General features: G+C 37.8%; 1 protein-coding gene across 1 annotated transcript; it reads right to left on the minus strand.

Moving 5' to 3' along the window:
• Positions 1–808: 808 nt before the first annotated feature.
• On the minus strand, positions 809–15,939 carry LOC133788735 (uncharacterized). Its single transcript, XM_062226323.1, has 8 exons — positions 15,646–15,939; positions 13,848–13,952; positions 12,884–13,543; positions 11,672–11,751; positions 2,203–2,658; positions 2,071–2,115; positions 1,805–1,899; positions 809–1,212 (listed from the first exon to the last, which is right to left on the minus strand). Exons 1-8 carry the CDS (start codon positions 15,650–15,652, stop codon positions 1,143–1,145), a joined length of 1,518 nt encoding a protein of 505 aa, XP_062082307.1. The 5' UTR covers positions 15,653–15,939; the 3' UTR covers positions 809–1,142.
• Positions 15,940–19,349: the final 3,410 nt, after the last annotated feature.

Here is a 19,349-nt window from a genome sequence, read left to right on the forward strand (position 1 = left end):
ACAACACCATTAAGTATGTACTTTGATGGATAATGAGTACACTTAGAAGAATTTCTACCAATAATTGAGACCAATGTATTGAATACATATTCTCTTATGTATGAAATTGGTCTTTTCTTATAAAATATTATTATTATTATTATTATTATTATTATTATTATTATTATATAATACATAATTTTAATTTTTATAAAATTTTGATAAAATAAATATTTAATAATTATACTAATATAAATTCAAATATTATAAAATATTATTATTATAATAATATTTTATACAAGACTAGATATTTAATAAAATATTGGTAGAATAAATATTTAGTAATTAGTACTATAAACTCAAATGTTATAAAATATTATTATTATAATAATATTTTATAGTCTTAATTTTTCTTAAAAACATTATAAATACATTATATATAATAATCTTGACTCATATGTGTGCAAATAATATGACTGTATAACGACATAAAAAATTAGAATAACACATTTTTCTTCCATAAAAAATAAACAAACTTCTTCTCCAATCTTTGAAGTGTGCTTTAAATAATATCACCAACAATTTATATCTTAAATAGGATAGGCAATGTTTTGGTTTAATTTTCTTTTAATACGTTCATGTCATTGTTTTATATAATTATATGTATATTATTGTTTATTTATTTAAAATTTAGATAATCATAAAAACATAATAAAAATAAAAGGCAAACATTGCAAACAACCTATTATATGTATATGTGTGTATATATATATATATTGCAAGTAAACTCATTTTCCAAGTACCTAGTTTTATCATCTAAGAGAAAACAAAAATTGAAAACCTTTTTGTAGAGAGAAACTAGAATCATCACTTAACCACCAAAAAAATGTTGTTCAGGGTGATGTAGCAGCAGGCACATTTACAAACAATTACTTCAATATGTGAAAAACTCTTGGTCTTGGTAGATAAATAAAAATTAAAATAGCCTAAAATATATTTTTTTTCTACACTTATAAACAGGTGAGTGTGTACTCAAAAGGGCATATGAAAGTGGCAAGCCGCAGGCCCTTTCAGTACTTCCGGAGGTGACTATCTAACGATCATAGCTCTCTCTCCAACTGTACAAGCCTAGGGAAACCCCTTCTTCATGCTTACCAGAAACTTCACCCTGCTGAAGAACTGGTTTCTGCAGTTTCATCCTCGCTGAAGCTTGATGGCATCTCCAAGGCAGATCTACATGGGACGCGATGCACTTAGATGACATAAATTGCATAAAATATTATCACATTTTGAAACTTAATGTTATCACATTGAACGAAGCCTGTTTTTTTCCCTTCTTTCATAATGCTAGAATGTTTGCACTGTTGTTTCATTTTGCATTACGTTGATATCTAGTTCTCAACAAACACAATCTGAAGAATTGTTTTTCTAAGGTTGGGGTGGAGCTAGAAGCTACTTACTAGAAGAAGCAAACTAATAATGTGAATTTTAGATCCTCAAACTTCCTATGTATACTGCATGTCTCCCAAACTAGCATATAAATCACAATTCTGGAGAGCTTATTGGATCTTTACTATAATCACAGATTTATTATGGAAGAATTTGGAGTACGCATAATGCACATGACACAACCCTTAGTGGGTTAATAAAAGCAATGAAAAAAAAAGTAGCAATCAAATTCACTATAAGAAACATTTGATCGCATCATATGAAAGTAGTATAAGCAAGAAGCTAATTGGGACTAAAATTGGGGACATGAAAAAATGGATCTCACATGTGCTTTTGTAGAAAGAAAGAGACTTAATCTAGGAGAAATTCTACTGACCCTTTAGTGTTATTCTTACGAGGTAGCATCTCCACCAATGATGAATTTGTACAATTTTCTTGCCGTGAAAAGTCAGCCCTCCCTCTTTTCGCAACCTTTAATATTGAGCAAAAAGGAGAGGGTGTCAAAAGCAAAGCAAAGCACCATAAACACATTATAATCATGTAGCAGCACATTAGTCCATGAATGCATCTGAATTTGTAAATAATCCAAAAGCACATCAAATTAAAACTCAGTGTCGTTTCATTCACATGCTTCATCTTTACCTTGACATCTTTCCTGGCTTTGCCTTCTCCTATAAATTTATCCTCCTGCACGAATCAAACAACTGAATTTTAAACCAAGAACTTCCAATATGAGATTGCTTTCATCAAGAAATACAAACTGAATAAACAAACCTGTGCCATTATTGTCGATAGCCCTCTTTCATCCATGTCAGGTGCCTCACAATAATTTCGTGCTGAAACCGAAGGCTTAAATTTTAAGTATTCACTCCTTTGCATAATCTCAGGGCTTACATCATCATCCTCATGTACACGAGAAAATGTTTGTTTGCTTGCAACTTTCCCACTATAGTGACTAAGACGGTTATGAAAGGAGTCAGATGACATCCCTTCAACACCATGTTTAGAGCCCTTTTTACGATGACGATTGTTATTGTAACTAGAATCATCATAATTATCCGAGGAATTTCGGCCAGGGACAGAGCTAGCATGGTCAATATAAGTTGATTTTTGTCTCAATAGATTACTAGGCTTTGCCTCCTGATGGCCAATACCATGTACGATGCCAGGAGCTTCTTGATGCATATATGGGTCCTTGGAACTCAACTTTGAATTATTTACTTCATATTTCTACATAATCACAAAAATGAGAGATATTATGTATATGAGAACAAAAGGTGAAAGAGCAAAACAGTAGTTACAGTGAAAATAAGCATGTTTGATAAGTTTCCATGTTATTTATTAAACATGAATTCAAAGGCAGGCAACATATGTTGGTTTCCTTCCATTCTCTGTATTTATTTAACGCCACCAATTTAAATCCTGAAAGTAACAACACTAATGCTCTGCTAAGCAAAGCATTTAAAAACCATAGTGTTAATGAATAAAACAGAAGTAATTAACATCGCATCAACGCACAATTTCAAACCATGCAAAGTCTAAATAAAGCAGGGCATGGATTTTCATACAGATGTGCAATCCATATTAAGAAAGGGAATCTATCTGAAGGACTCGAGAATGGGAATCAAAGTAATTAAAACAGAACTGAGCAGGGTGTCAGGAAGAAAGGAAATCTATCTGAAGGACTCGAGAATGGGAATCAAAGTATTAGAACAGAACTGAGCATGATGTCAGGAATGAAGCAGCAACAGAGAAAATTTTCAACCTAAACCCTGCAAAAGCATAATTAGTGAAAGCCTTTATCAAGAAATTAAATGCCCTGACTGGACTAGTTCTGAAAAAATACCAAAAGGCATTCACAAAGGATCTGCCTCCTCAATAGGTCAAAATGCAATTGAGTCACAAATATTGGTAAAATTTTTATATATTATTTCTATTCAATGAACATATTTATGCAAGTATATGATAGGTGTGAACCAAATCACAAATATACAGAAAATAAATTAGCAAATTAATAAGTTTCCTAGAATAAGAATAGCTGTCAAATCTTTGAATATTTGACAGCCTTACAAGATAGTCAGCTTGCTATTCAAAAAATCAAACTGTTTTTTAAACAATCCTTTTGTGAATACATCAGCTACTTGTTGTTCAGTAGGAATATAAGTCATACACACTGAACCATCCTCTATTTTCTCCTTAATAAAATGCTTGTCCACTTCCACATGTTTTGTACGATCATGCAAAACTAGATTGTGTGAAATTGAGATAGCAGCCTTGTTATCACAATACAACTTCATAGGAGATGACTGTGATACCTTCAATTCTTCAAGTAGCCTTCTTATCCACAAGATCTCACAAATGCCTTGAGCAACAGCTCGAAATTCTGCTTCAGCACTACTTCTAGCAACCACACTCTGCTTTTTACTTCTCCATGTAACTAAGTTACCTCCAACAAAGGAACAATAGCCTGAGGTAGACCTTCTATCCACTACACTACCAGCCCAATCCGCATCTGTATAAGTCTCAATTTGTCGATGGCCCCGTGGTTTGAACATGAGTCCTTTCCCAGGTGTTCCCTTTAAGTATCTCAAAATTCTGTAAACAGCTTTGAAGTGTTTCAATCCGATGAGTGCATGAACTGACTTATCATACTCACTGCGAATGCTATATCTGGACGCGTGTGAGATAGATAAATCAGTCTTCCAACCAGCCTTTGATAGCACTCTCTGTCCTTTACATTCTCCTCTTGAGCAGGTTGCAATTTTTCGTGTGGTTCAACCGGTGTTTCAGCGGGCTTACACCCCAACAAACCAGTCTCATTCAGAAGATCAAGGACATATTTACGCTGATTTACAAAGATACCTTCTTTGGACCTAGCAAACTCCATTCCAAGAAAGTATTTTAATGCACCCAAGTCCTTGATTTCAAATTCTTCAGCCAACTTCTTCTTTAGAGCTTCTAGTTCACAATGATCACTCCCTATTAGCACAATATCATCTACGTAAACAATTAAGATAGCAACTTTACCTTCCTTTCCCTGCAATTGGTGATAAACTACCATTAGCTATCTAATAGGCCACCAATAACTTTTGTTTATGCTAGGAAACATGGGAACAAAGCTGGGATGAGGGGCAGCGAATAGTTAGTTATATGAGGGAAATTATGGTGAGGGGAGGTGTAGGATTCCAAGCTGAGAACTAGAATATAAGGAGAGAACATGACGTGTATAAGGTGAGGATTGTGTAACCAGAAACTTGGGAGAGGCTAGGCTCTCGAATTCCTAGTGTCCTATTGAGACTTAATGCAATTTCATTACATTTCGACCATTCTGTGCAATTCTGCTGTATTCTGGGTTGTTTCTTTTGCTGGAACTGTTTGATTGCAGGAATTATCTACCAATAGTGGTATCAGAGCACTACGATCCGTATGGCACCAAATAAGGATTTGCAATTGGAATTGATAGAAGGGAAGATGGAGGAGATTCAGTCGGAGGTTTACCGAGAATTACAGGAAGCCAGATCTGAGTTTCAGCAATTTCCTAAAGAACTTGATCTGCTGAAACAAGAGATGCAGAGGTTGCCAGTAATGGAGAAGAAGATGGATTATCTTGTCACTCATCTAGCGACTTTATTGCGAACCCAGGGGCAACAAACGCCAGCTGCAGCAACGGGGAGTACCGACCAACACGTTCAGCGGAGTTTGGAGGAAAGCCCAGCTGAACAGATTCCTCCAGTTTCAGTGGCCAGGAGTATTCCGCCGGCCACGGGATCGGCGCCACCGCCACCTTCGATGCAGCGGGTATCTTCGTTTGGGGAAATCAACACAGGCCATGATTTTCGGCCGGTGAGGATGGAGCTGCCCCTATTTTCGGGAGAGCAACCCGATGGATGGATATCTAGAGTGGAACGCTATTTTTTGTTGATGAGGATGACTGAGCAGCTTCAGTTAGAATCGGCTATTGTGGCTCTGGAGGGGGATGCTTTGACATGGTTCCAGTGGGAACATCATCGCCGACCGATTACATCTTGGGCATCATTGAAGAGGTTGATATTACAGCGGTTCCGGGAATCTCCAGTTGGCTCCATATCTGAAGAATTGCTATCCATTAACCAGACCACTACAGTGACGGAGTATCGGGTCAGGTGGGAAATGCTTGCCGCTCGGGTCCCCGACGTCCCGGAACACATTCTGGAAGGAAGCTTCATGCGTGGCCTCAAGGATGAGATCAAGGCTGCTCTTCACGTCCTTCAGCCTATTGGGTTAGCCCACATCATGGACACCGCCCAGAGAGTAGAAGAAGGGCAGCAACTCTTTTATTCAGGCCCATTTTTTCGGCCCAGTTCACAGAAGACTGCTCATGGACAGTCGGCCCAGATTCGAAATGCCCCTGTTCTTTCACGCACCCAGCAAACCACGTTTACAGCTCCCTCGTCCACGACTTCGCATCCTCAGCCGCGCGCAGCTTGTCCGGCGTACGGCGCCGGTCAGCAGAGCAAAACTCCGGCGTTTCGCTGCCTCACAGAAGCAGAATATCAGGAGAAACGGGCCCGAGGCATCTGTTTTAAGTGTGACAAAAAAAATTTCAGAGGGCATGAATGTGATCAGCGGGCATTGCAAGTGTTGCTATTATCAAATGAGGAAGATGTTCCACTTACAGAGGAGTCCCCTCCACCCTCGCCGGAGTCGGAAGAAACGGTGGTCACTGAGGAAACCTTAGCTACCTTATCACTTAATTCACTGGTAGGTATATCATCGGTGCACACAATGAAGTTGGCGGGGCATATAGGGCAGCCGCCAGTTACGGTTCTCATCGACAGTGGGGCAACCCACAATTTCATCTCCATGGATGTTGTTTCAGCAGCGGGCCTTCCTATTACAGCCACCACTTGTTATGGAGTATTGATGGGCACGGGTGGAAAAGTAAGAACGGAGGGTATATGTGCGCAAGTGGAGTTGGATCTAGGGGCGTTGCGGGTAATCACAGATTTTCTGCCACTCGAGTTAGGGGGAGCTGATGTGATATTGGGTATTAAGTGGTTGGAGACGTTGGGCAACATGCAAGTTAATTGGAGACCCATGATTATGAAGTTTGAAATGGCGGGAACGTGGATAACTTTGCAAGGTGATCCAAGCCTATGTAAGTCACCAATTTCGTTGAAGGCGATGATACTTTCAGTTGAAAAAGAAGCACAAGGATTTTGGGTCCATTTTGGGGCGTTATCTAAGGAAGAGGACGTGAATAATGGTATTCAACCCGCCCAAATTACCGCTGTTTTACAGCGTTTTGCCGCTGTCTTTGGGTCACCACAGGGGCTGCCTCCAAGCCGAGGAAGGGAACATGCCATAGTACTTAAAGCGGGAACGGAGCCGGTGTCGGTGAGGCCATATCGGTACGCTCAAGCTCAAAAAGATGAGATAGAAAGGTTGGTTATGGAGATGTTACAAGCAGGGATTATTAGGCCAAGTACTATCCCTTTTTCGAGCCCGGTTCTTCTAGTTAAAAAGAAGGATGGTAGCTGGAGATTTTGCGTTGATTATCGGGCTTTGAATAGAGAAACGGTGGCGGATAAGTTCCCAATACCCGTCATTGATGAGCTGTTGGATGAACTCCATGGAGCACAATTGTTTTCGAAGTTAGATTTGAAGTCGGGATACCATCAAATCCGGGTGGCAGCAAGGGATATCGAGAAAACGGCCTTTCGTACACATGAGGGACATTACGAATTTCTTGTCATGCCGTTTGGGTTGACAAACGCTCCAGCCACCTTCCAAGCGTTGATGCATCAGGTTTTTCGTGACTTTTTACGCAAGTTTGTGCTGGTTTTTTTTGACGATATTTTGGTTTACAGCTCTTCCATGGAGGACCATGCTCACCACCTTTCTTTAGTTTTGGAGAGACTGCAGCAACATACACTTTATGCCAACCAAAAGAAGTGTTTATTTGCTCAAAAACAGGTGGAATATTTGGGTCATGTGATTTCAGGAAACGGCGTGGCAGCGGACCCAAATAAGTTGGCAGCTATGGAGAATTGGCCCATTCCAAAAAATATTAGGGAGCTGCGGGGATTCTTGGGTTTAACAGGTTATTATCGGAAGTTTGTGCAAGATTATGGACGGATAGCAAAGCCATTGACGGACCAGCTGAAAAAAGACGCTTTTGGGTGGACAATAGAGGCACAAGAGGCGTTTTTCCAGCTGAAGAAAGCCATGTGTTCGACCCTGGTTTTGGCGCTGCCAAATTTTTCTACACCATTTGTGGTGGAAGCCGATGCTTCGGGTAGTGGATTGGGGGCGGTATTGATGCAAAATGGGAGGCCAATCGCTTTTTACAGCCATGTATTATCCGCTAGGGACCGTCTTAAATCAGTCTATGAGAGGGAATTGATGGCTATCGTGTTGGCTATACTTAAATGGCGTCCTTATTTACTTGGGAGGAGGTTTGTGGTGCGAACGGATCAAAAGAGTTTGAAGTTTCTGTTAGAGCAGCGGCTTGTGGCTTTGGAGCACCAAAAATGGCTCACCAAGCTCCTTGGGTACGATTTTGAGATCCAATACCGTCCGGGTTTGGAAAACAAGGCGGCGGATGCCTTATCTAGATTACAAGGGGACGTTACTCTTGCTGCCATCTCAGTCCCACATCTTATTTCCATACCGGATTTACAAGCACACGTGGCCACAGAACTTTTTTTAGCTAAGGTGATTGAGGAGCTGTCAATGGGCAAGTCGTGTGGTGGGTTTTCATGGGTACAAGGTTGTCTCAAGTTTAGGGGCAGGTTGGTCTTACCATCTTCGTCCCCTTTTATTCCACTGTTATTAAATGAGTATCATGGCAACAACATAGGTGGGCATTCGGGGGTCTTTAAAACATTCCAAAGGTTGGCGGCGGATCTATATTGGAAGGGAATGAGAAAGGATGTGCAGAAATACGTATTGGAGTGTGCGGTATGCCAACAAAACAAATATTTAGCTCAATCGCCAGCGGGTTTATTGCAACCATTACCCATTCCGGAACAAGTTTGGGAGGACATTTCAATGGATTTCATAGAGGGGTTGCCATTGTCGAATGGGTTTGACTCTATTCTTGTGGTGGTGGATAGGTTGAGCAAGTATGGTCATTTTATTCACTTGAGACACCCATATTCAGCAGCATCGGTGGCGGCTGTTTTTGTCAAGGAAGTGGTCAAACTTCATGGGATCCCAAGATCCATTGTGTCGGATAGAGATAAAATTTTCCTCAGCTTGTTTTGGAAAGAGTTGTTTCGGCTCCAAGGGACTGCATTGAAGCAAAGTACAGCTTATCATCCACAATCTGATGGGCAAACGGAGGTGGTTAACCGCTGTGTAGAGACGTACCTTCGTTGTTTTGTAAGCTCCAAACCCAACCAGTGGGCAAAATGGCTGCCATGGGCTGAATTCTGGTACAATACTTCCTATCATCCAGCCGCTGGAATGACTCCTTTTCGGGTCTTGTATCACAGGGATCCTCCTCCTTTAATTAGATTTGAGTATGGCAGCACTAGAGTACCGGCAGTGGAACAAAATTTAATGGAACGGGATGACATTTTGGAGCTGTTAAAACTGAATTTACAACGTGCCCAGCAGAAAATGAAGGCCCAAGCGGATAAAACGAGGAGGGATGTCACTTTTGAAGTTGGGGACATGGTGTATGTGAAGCTAAGACCGTATAGACAACGTTCGGTGGCAAAACGGTTGAATGAGAAACTTTCTCCCAGGTATTTTGGTCCGTTTGCAATCATGGCACGAATTGGAGCTGCTGCCTATCGTTTAAAATTGCCCCAAGATGCCGCAATACACCCAGTTTTTCACGTTTCAGTACTTAGGAGGGCATTGGGACCCAATCAGCAGGCTAGCTCAATTCCTCCTGGATTAACGGCTGATTTGGAGTGGCTGCTGGAGCCGGAGGAGCTCTTGGAGGTTCGGCCAGGCACACATACAGAGTCCCCGCAAGCGCTCATCAAGTGGAGTAATTTGCCAGATTTTGAAGCCACTTGGGAAGATTTTTCGGTGATTCAAGACCAGTTTCCTCACTTTCACCTTGAGGACAAGGTGAAACTTCTAGCGGGGGGTATTGATAGGCCACCAATAACTTTTGTTTATGCTAGGAAACATGGGAACAAAGCTGGGATGAGGGGCAGCGAATAGTTAGTTATATGAGGGAAATTATGGTGAGGGGAGGTGTAGGATTCCAAGCTGGGAACTAGACTATAAGGAGAGAACATGACGTGTATAAGGTGTGGATTGTGTAACCAGAAACTTGGGAGAGGCTAGGCTCTCGAATTCCTAGTGTCCTATTGAGACTTAATGCAATTTCATTACATTTCGACCATTCTGTGCAATTCTGCTGTATTCTGGGTTGTTTCTTTTGCTGGAACTGTTTGATTGCAGGAATTATCTACCACTATCCTAACTTTACTGGTACCTGAACAAGGTTTATAGGATTTAAATATATGTGAGGAATTGGTCATATGGTCAGAGGCTCCGGAATCAATTATCCACGGAGTAGATGTTGAAAGAAAAGAATGGAAAGCATGTGTTTTCATTACCTGTATGTGCCACAGAAGCAACAGAAATACCAAAGGGTTGCAAAGTGGATTTCAGTAATGTTTGAAGATGCTCCATTTGCTCTTTGGTAAAGGGGTTGGTTTCAGCTTCATTTGCTGTAGGTGCTCCACGTCCACACCCAGATTTGCTTTTCCAATTTGCTGGTTTTCCATGAATTTGCCAGCAAGTCTCACGAGTATGGCGAAGTTTGTTACAAAAGTCGCACCACACCTGTGGTTTCTCATCAGATTTGTTCCAGGCAAGTTTAGAGCTTCCTGCTCCCATATTGGAAGCCAAGGCTAATCCCTCAACAATAGTTCCAGCAGCCTTCTTTCCCAACATAATGTTCCTTCGACTTTCTTCCCTTCTCACCTCAACGAACACCTCACTAATAGGAGACAGCGGTGATCTACCAATAATTCTCCCCCTTACCTCATCAAACTCGACATTAAGGCCAGCCAAGAACTTGTAGATCCAAGTATTCTCAACAGTTTTCTTATGATGCCGTCCATCCTCAGTAGATTTCCATTCATAAGTATCAAAGAGATCAAGATGCTGCCATATTCTTTTAAGAGAAGTGAAATATTTAGTAATAGTATCCTCACCTTGCTTTATGTCACTGAGTTTGAGATTCAACTCAAAAATCTGAGATTGATTCTCCAAGTCAGAATACATCTGATTTACATTGTCCCAGAGTTCCTTAGCAGTTGGGTAACACATGTAGTTGGAGCTGATGTCTTCTTCCATAGAGTTAACAAGCCAAGTCATCACCATAGAGTTCTCTGCGTCCCAGGCAGCGTACGTCGGATCGTCCTCCTTGGGAGTCTTCTTCTCTCCCGTTAGGTAGCCCATCTTCCCACGTCCTCGCATGTACATCCGGATTGACTGAGACCATCTCAAAACAATTTCACCATTAAGGCGAATGGTGGTGATCTGAACTGGGTGAGATTCAGGGGTAATTTTAGAGGATTCAACAATATTAGGAATGGCTGGAGTGGATTCTTGCGCTGGAGTGGATTCTTGGGTAACATCTGACATGGTGGTTGAAGGAAATGAAGAAGGCAGAGAGAGAAAAGGTAGGTCTGGCTCTGATACCAAGTCACAAATATTGGGAAAAAATTTATATATTATTTCTATTCAGTGAACATATATTTATACAAGTATATGATAGGTGTGAACCAAATCACAAATATACAGAAAATAAATTAGCAAATTAATAAGTTTCCTAGAATAAGAATAGCGGTCAAATCTTTGAATATTTGACAGCCTTATGATAGGAAGTCCCTGTCAAAATAGCATAACACAGTAGAAAAAAAGAAGAAAAGGGTAGAAGAAAATTCTGAATTGTATTGATTACCAAGATTTCGAGAGCTTGGTTCTCTCCAAACAGGTATTAAACCTTACAGAATACTTGACAACCTCTCCTCTCTACAGACCAGCCTATTTATTCTAAAAGACTAGGAAAATACGGTGCACTCACCCATACTCTAATACAACCCAAATAACTAACTCTTAATTTTTATCCCCTGCTGCAACCCCACTCCCACTGGTATTCTTCTTGTGCTTCCTAGAATACACATAAGTGAGGGAAGGTCTATCACCTTACAAGAATCATTCTAAGTTAGGAATGTTCCTAAAAACAGATTTTCCCACAAATTGAATTCTCATAAAATCCACTTACAATGCCAGGAGAGGGCTGCTTTTTCACTGCAGAAATATTTATGGAATGAGAAAGAACTGGATTTCCAACATAGTAGGGTTCTGCAACAGCATTCAGAGAAGAGATATTAGATTACAACCTAGATCCCAAATAGTAATTTGAAACAAAAATGCCACTGAAAACCTTTGCAATCTAAACTCAAGCAAAGTAGCAAATACAAAACTACATGGAAATATAATTAAGACAGCTAACTTCTTACAAAAACTAAAATTGTGGCCACTCCAATTCTATACAAAGCTCAGAACTTTTGTCAATAGCTGGGACAGGAAGTGATTTGTTAATAGCTGGGACAGGAAGTGATGAGTTGACACTCTTATAGCACTTTGGTAACTAGTATAAATATATCAAATATATTATGTTTTTTATGACTTTAGATCTCTCTTTCTTGCACTCTTCACTAAAACAAATATTCTCAAAATTGCGTACTTAAATGGAAAAGGAAAAAAGAAGAAAAAAAGGAAAAAAAGACATTGCCGGAGGAGAAATGAAAAAAGCAGCATAAATTATCATCGAACCAACTAGTACCACCTCTACCAATCTCCCTTTTTTCATTCAGCATCCACTAAAGTTCTCTAATTTATACCAATAGTTGGAAAATACAATTTTGATGAGAAATTGTTTCTTCTGAAGGGGGGAAAAACACTCCCTGTACCTGATCAAAACTTAAAATCCACACTTTACCAACTATCACATTTACGAAAGAATCAATTCCCTATCTCAAATAAGCAATGGTTGCCCTCTCAATCCATTACCAGCCATTGTACTAGATGTGATGTAAGATTGTTACTATAATAGAAAACAAGAAAAAGGCAACAAGAGAAAGACATCCTCCTATAAAAAACAAGATAATCAATTCCATAACAGATTTTCCAACCTATACTAAGATGACAAAAAATTCCTAATTGAGTACAATTCCTTCAAAGAAACCGACATTTTAATTTCTAGAAACTATAGTAAATCTACTATTAACAACTTAAATATCATATTAAAAGATAAATAAGGAGATGAAGACTGAGTATGCTTAAAAAACATTTAGCAACAAAATCTACAGCTCTAAGCAAAGCATAATCGAGATTAACAGAAGTAGACCAGTCACACGAAACTCTTTTTCGACAGAAAAGTAGCATAGAACTGGAAATTCATTTCAAACAACACAAAATATGTACCACCTACCATGGACAGGATCTCTGATTGGTGATTCAAATGCACCAGGAGGGAGTAGTTCAAATTCTACACCTAGTGGTGGACCATCTTCTCGATATTGCTTTCCCAGTTGCCTCTTAACAGCTGTAATAGCAGCATTTTCTATTTCATTCTTGACTTTCAAATACCCTGAGGGCTTATATCCCACGGTTCTTGTGCCCTTGGAACTTAAGGGTGCAATTGGTCCATCCTGTGCCAGGTACCTAAAAGTTTCCACACTGCGAGGATCCTCAGTGTGAGATAATAGCCTATCTTGTAAGGATGAGCAACTTTCTGAAGATGTATCATCCATGCCACTAACTCTTTCAGTATAAAGACTCCTTTTATCATTGGTGAGATCTGCAGCTGGAAAATCATTCCCAAACAGTCTTTGACTTTCAACTTCCCTTGGATCGACATACCTATAATCTACATGTTTAGTGCTACCACATGAATCTTGCCCAAGTCCACTACCAAGGTCCTGAATGACCCCACTTAAACGATCTTGCCGTCCATTAGCACACGGTTCATCTCTTGATAATCTTTTGTCTTTTAACCTTCTGTGGCAGAACCACCCAGATATCTGCTTTTCTGTCAATCCCAACTGCTCTGCAAGTTCTGATTTCATTTCCTCTGTAGGATATTTGTGCTCTGGTGGAAAAACAAAAAAGTTACCATTTCAACATATCAATGAAACAATATAACCAAGTCGTTAAAGTATATATAGATATATATTATATATATGAGAACCAAAAGCCTCTTTTTTTTTTCTTTTTTTGAAACTAGGTTCGTAATAGTACGATATTTGGGAAAAAGGACAATAGAGCAGTTTGCTATGTAGGTACCCAAAAGGGATTTAAACTCAGACCTTATAGGAGCAAATCTCATGCCTCACCATTTAAACTACCCCTCTTGGGTTAAACTTCTTTATTTTAAGAAAAAGAGGCATTCTTACCATTATAGAATTTCTCCAAAGCCATAACTTGTGAGGGTGTCTTGAGTCGTCTTTTCTTATTATCTTGAGATGCTTTCTTCTCCTCTGAGTGTGCTTCACTTGATTCTAGACAAAGTAATATTAGCAAGAATGTGTTAATATAGAAAATTGAATACATAACTATGTTATTCAAACAGCTATTGAGTATGGCCAAAAAAATGTAAAACAGATAACTGGTATTCATGTTAACAGCATTGCACCAGTAATACATTTTTTGGAAACATAAAGCTTCAAAATAAAAGAAGCACAAAATAGAGAACGAGGAGAGGTTTTCAACAAGGCAAAGGTCACAAACTAACCAAAGTAAAAGACCCATAACTGGAGACCAAATCAAATCGCATTCTACTATATAAAAACAAGTAACACTTTAACATAAGCAAGTTATGAAACATTTTCTGTGTATCCAAACAAACATGATGATCTATAAAACCATATCCATTAAAATCTAGTCAACAGGTTGCTATGAAATAAGTCAAGGATGAGAATAATATCACATAATCATGTACACTATTTCTCCCACCATCTTACCATTCAAAATTATCTCAACAACTTAATTCTATCTTCTTAACAAATTTATTTATGCTTAACAAGTTTATTTACAATGATTCTCCAAGATAGATGCATTTGTGCCCTGTGTTTAAAATAATGAAGTACAAAAATGATATGCAGTGGATAAAAGGTAGAATTTTCAAACCTTGATATGTACATCAAACATCAGTGGCAGAAATGATAAACAGTTTAACATAAGCATTGTCAAATAAATTTTGGAGCATACATCTCCATCAAATTATATTATTCACGGAAGATTCTCTAAGATTCTAGACCTTACATATGTTTAAGTATTCTTTAAGTTATAGTAGCGGCTCTAGTTAAGAGAAATATAAGAACATCAACTACAGTAAAAGCATAATCAAAATCAACAGCAACTACAGAGGTAACCAGCATTCTATAAATGAAGGGCTTAACCTAAGTAAATAAATTGGTAAGGAACAAAATCTTGCAACTCAAATAGAAGAAAAGATCAAACAATTGAATGAGAAACCATCAGCACTGGGCTGACTTCTTCAAGTAATCATTGCCAAACCAGATTCACTTGGCCTAAATATAGTTCATGAACAAGAACAGGTATTCGGTCACATAAATCCAAACATTTTCATTCTTAATGGTACATCCTTCACCACATTTCATAGTCAATAATTTGTCAAGGCCAAAACCAGGGCAAAAGTATCTAAAGCAGCATTTATGTACAACAGCTTGAGATAAATAATACAAGAAGCAAATCACAAGATCGTAATGGCATTATATTAACAAACACTACTAGGAAGTACCGATGACCATTTAGAACAACCTCTGTTCAAAAACCAACAAATCAGCAAGAACATGAATTACCCAAAGGCAAGCCAAAAAAAAACAAGAGAATTCAAATGCTTACTACTCAATAAATGAATTACAGACATTATCCCCAAATAGCTTCTCAATAGTAAGGACAACAAGTTGGATTGGTAAAAACAACCACACTTCACCAAATTTTGGACCCAATAAGTTGGGAATGCAAAACGATATAATATAACGAAAATCAAAACCCAATTCCCATTTTTCTCAGCAACCAAACACCCAAATTACAGAAACCCAGATTTTTTTTTCTATCATCACCCAAAATCTGGCCATGCATGCAAGTGATTCAAAGCCCTCAAAACTGAAAACCCAAATCCCACAGATTGATCTGAATATTAGCTATAAAAAATAAAAGCATCAGTACCTTCCATGGTGGGTGAGTAATTCTGGGTCGTAGAGGTTTTGACTTGCGGAGTTTCAGAAAGGAAAACCCATTAGAGCAAAACGATTGAAGAAAGCAACAAAAACATGCAATTGGGTCGGGTCTGCAAGTTTTTGTTTGCATCTAATTAATTCCTGTCATACAAAAAAATACAGAATTTTCCATTTTCTGTCTTTTATTTCTTTTTTCATTCACTTTTCCCCTGTTTTTTCTACATTTTCTCTTATTGCTTTTTATTTTTATTTTTAGTAATTACTAAATCCAATTCTGGCTCATATTTACGTCGTGTATAATAAGTAACAACTTACACATTGAATATTTGTTTATTTATTTGCCCAGAAAATGTGATTCAACCTAATTTTAAAAATACAAAAATAAAAAGTTTTTATTGCCACGGAAAGTCCAGTTGAGATTGAAATGAGACAGGGGTTCTTCGAATGGGTCTGATTTTACCCGCACAATTTGTTACACAAAAGCAAGCACTCTTTAAATTATTTATTTTATTTAATTTTTGGAATTGACATATCCACATGTCATGCAATTAGAGAAATTCACGTACGAGTGTCATAGAAATGAGTACTTTGTCATCTCTTGATTTATTTAGGAAAGCAATACTTAAAAGTGAAAATTACACCTAATGCCCAATTTAAGTTAACCTCTTTAATTTTTACCCACCTTTTAAAACTCTTAGATTAATACCCAAACTATTAATGACTCTACCCATTATATAGTAGTCCAATGGAACTGACAGTGAAATATTATTTAAAGAGAGAAGTAAATGACACGACAGAAGCAAAAATTGAGATTTTTACATTGGACTTTTAGTAGTGTTTTAAGGGTAATATGGGAAATGTGCTTAAAAAAGTGGGTAATATTCAACTAAATGTTGTTAGTAGCTATTTTTAGTTAACTAATCCTAAAACGGGGTATTTTTCAAGTTATCCCTACTTAAAAAGTATTTTTATCATTTTCTCGTAAATATCTTATCGATGCCAATATTATAATTATTTATATTTGTTTTGGATTTGGCTGAGTGCTCGCAAGTGGTAAATGGTGAAAAGAGAAAAAAAATTCACTAACTCATGAACTATAGTTAAGTGAAAATCTTAACTGTACAGATTATTTGTTTTGCATAATTGTAAAGGGAAATTTTATACTAAATGCATCATAATATAGTTAAATCATCCACAAGCAGTAACGAAGCTAATAAGCATGTCCTTCAACATTCATGCAGCAGTCAAGGGCCAAACTCTGTCAGATAATCTCATACTTCCTAAACAGACATGCAGATAAGGCATGCATATCATGTTTAAGCATTTAAACATATAAACACATAATAGTTACTGAACCCTGAGTCGAGCTTGTCTTTAGTGGCGAGTGTACATGCCCGGCCAGTCTTCAGGAACTCTTAAACCTTGACAGCTCTGATACCAAGTTGTAACACCCTCCTAATCCAGGACCGTTACACTGTGTACTTAAAATTGTGTTAGACCTACAAATCAGGTCATTTGGCTTAAATCATGTAACTAAGGTTAGTGACAAGGGTTAGGGTTAAAAAATTTGGTCAAAGAACCATTGACTTTTATTCCAAAAGTGTTATACAACATGGGATCCCAAAATATTACAACACATCTGTTAAAAAAAAAGTAAATACATGAAAAAGGTTACATCAGTCGGCTTAAGCGGCAAAACGGGGCTGTAACCCTAGTTCCTCTAAAATAACTCTGGCCATGATGGTCGAGCAACCACATATGTACACGCCGCCATCGAAGCACTCCAACTCATGGCTGGTCAAGCTTTCCCTTTCCCTTACCTACACCACAAAGCTCCCGTGAGCCGAGGCTCAACAAGAAAACAGAATGTATAACAACAGAGAATATAACTTTAAATAACCATTCAACAATAATCAACAACATTAATTCATAGCCAATGTCATTTAGTTCAAACACACGATCATTGGATCGACCTGGGGCCATTGCCCTATTCGGTTGGCTATTAAGCCAACCCTCGGGCCTATGCCCTAGCTACTCAACCATAGAGTCACCTGGGGCCTCGCCCTTAGCTCTGTCTCAATAGCCATAGAGCTAGCCCAACCCCCGCGGTTCATCTTCGACCTTAGAGTCGATCAACGTAATAGTACATTGCTAATTTAAGCCAATGCCTCTCGACCAGCGCACAGCGCGCTATTGCCGTCCTTGACATATAAGTCAAGCCCAAATCAAGGATTACATACCTTACTTATAAGAAACAGATGTGGATAGGCACATCCTTGTTGGGGGTTTTATGCCCTAATTAAAACTCAAATTCTTTGTAATCTCATTTTATTATCAATAAAAAAATAGAAATCATTTTTTGACTTGGTCAATCACTTTGCTCACATGTTTTATTTTCATGATTATTTGTTTAATATAAACTTCTATTAAATCCCGAGCATATAGCTAATCGCATTTATAGTGACGTAATCACAGTGGAATATAAATATGATTACATGTTCAAAATAAAGTTAGTACTAAGATTAGTCAGTGCGCAGGATTTACACTGACTTGCCAATCTACGATATGATCTACTTACACATTACAGTGTTATGTTCTTTTCAGAACATTAGCAAAGTAGATAAGATCGGATGTATTTGTTACATCGGACTGGATCGATATTGACAGTTGATAAGATAAGTAAACATACCATTATTATCTATTCTAGTCATATCTTATAGTTGACCATAGATCAATTCAATCTCAATTCTGAGTGGTTAGTATTCTAACTTATTGTATTATTTAAGTTCTTTGACTTGTTCGTTACCAGCTTACCCTACGGACTAGCCCATACTTACATCTTGGGAACTCGGTAGTATAATTGAGTGGGAGCGTTAATCAAAGATATGAACATCTATAGCTTTTTGATGAAGAAGTGAAATGATGGTTTCCTTTTAGTTTGGTTCAAGGTGTTAAATGATAGAGATCTCATTTCAGTAATTAAATTAGTTTACTGAAATATCATTTACTAAGTGTTTTAAGGGTAAAATACAATGAGGGGTAAAACAGTATTTTAGTCCCATCTCATTATAGACCGTCTATAGAGGATTGAGTGAAAATTATGGTTGTAACAATGGATAATTAATAGCGTATCTATATTTTTTATAGAGCGTTCTATGAATTCAAGAGTGCAATTCCGAGTTTATAGTGGAGTCACGAGGACTTAATAAGTTAGTAAATTTATTTGTTAGATATATGATAACTTATTGGAGCTTTATTTCATAGGCCCATGGTCCCCATTGTACCTTGGATAAAATCATCTAGATAGTCTCAATTAATTGATTTAATTGTCAATTAGAATTATCAAAGTTGACCAGGTCAATTTTGGATAATTTCTCAGAGTTATGTAATTTTGAGAAGAAAATATAAATTAGGGCAGATTTATTAATTAAGATAAATTGGTATCTAAATTAATAAATAATTTTAAATCAATGTTTAAATTATAAATAATTAATTTGATAAATGATTTAAATAATTATTTAATTAATTAAATCAATATAAAATAGTACAGGCCTTGATTTTAAGTCCAATGGGCTTATAATCAAATGAAAATTTTCACGAGCCTAAAGCCCATGATAATTTCGACCTAGGGCTTCTAATTGGATATTATTTTATTTATTTTTTAATTAAATTAAATGGCCTAATTGAGTCTAT

The sequence above is a fragment of the Humulus lupulus genome, chromosome 7 (genome assembly GCF_963169125.1).
Source record: "Humulus lupulus chromosome 7, drHumLupu1.1, whole genome shotgun sequence".
NCBI classification, from domain to species: Eukaryota; Viridiplantae; Streptophyta; class Magnoliopsida; order Rosales; family Cannabaceae; genus Humulus; species Humulus lupulus.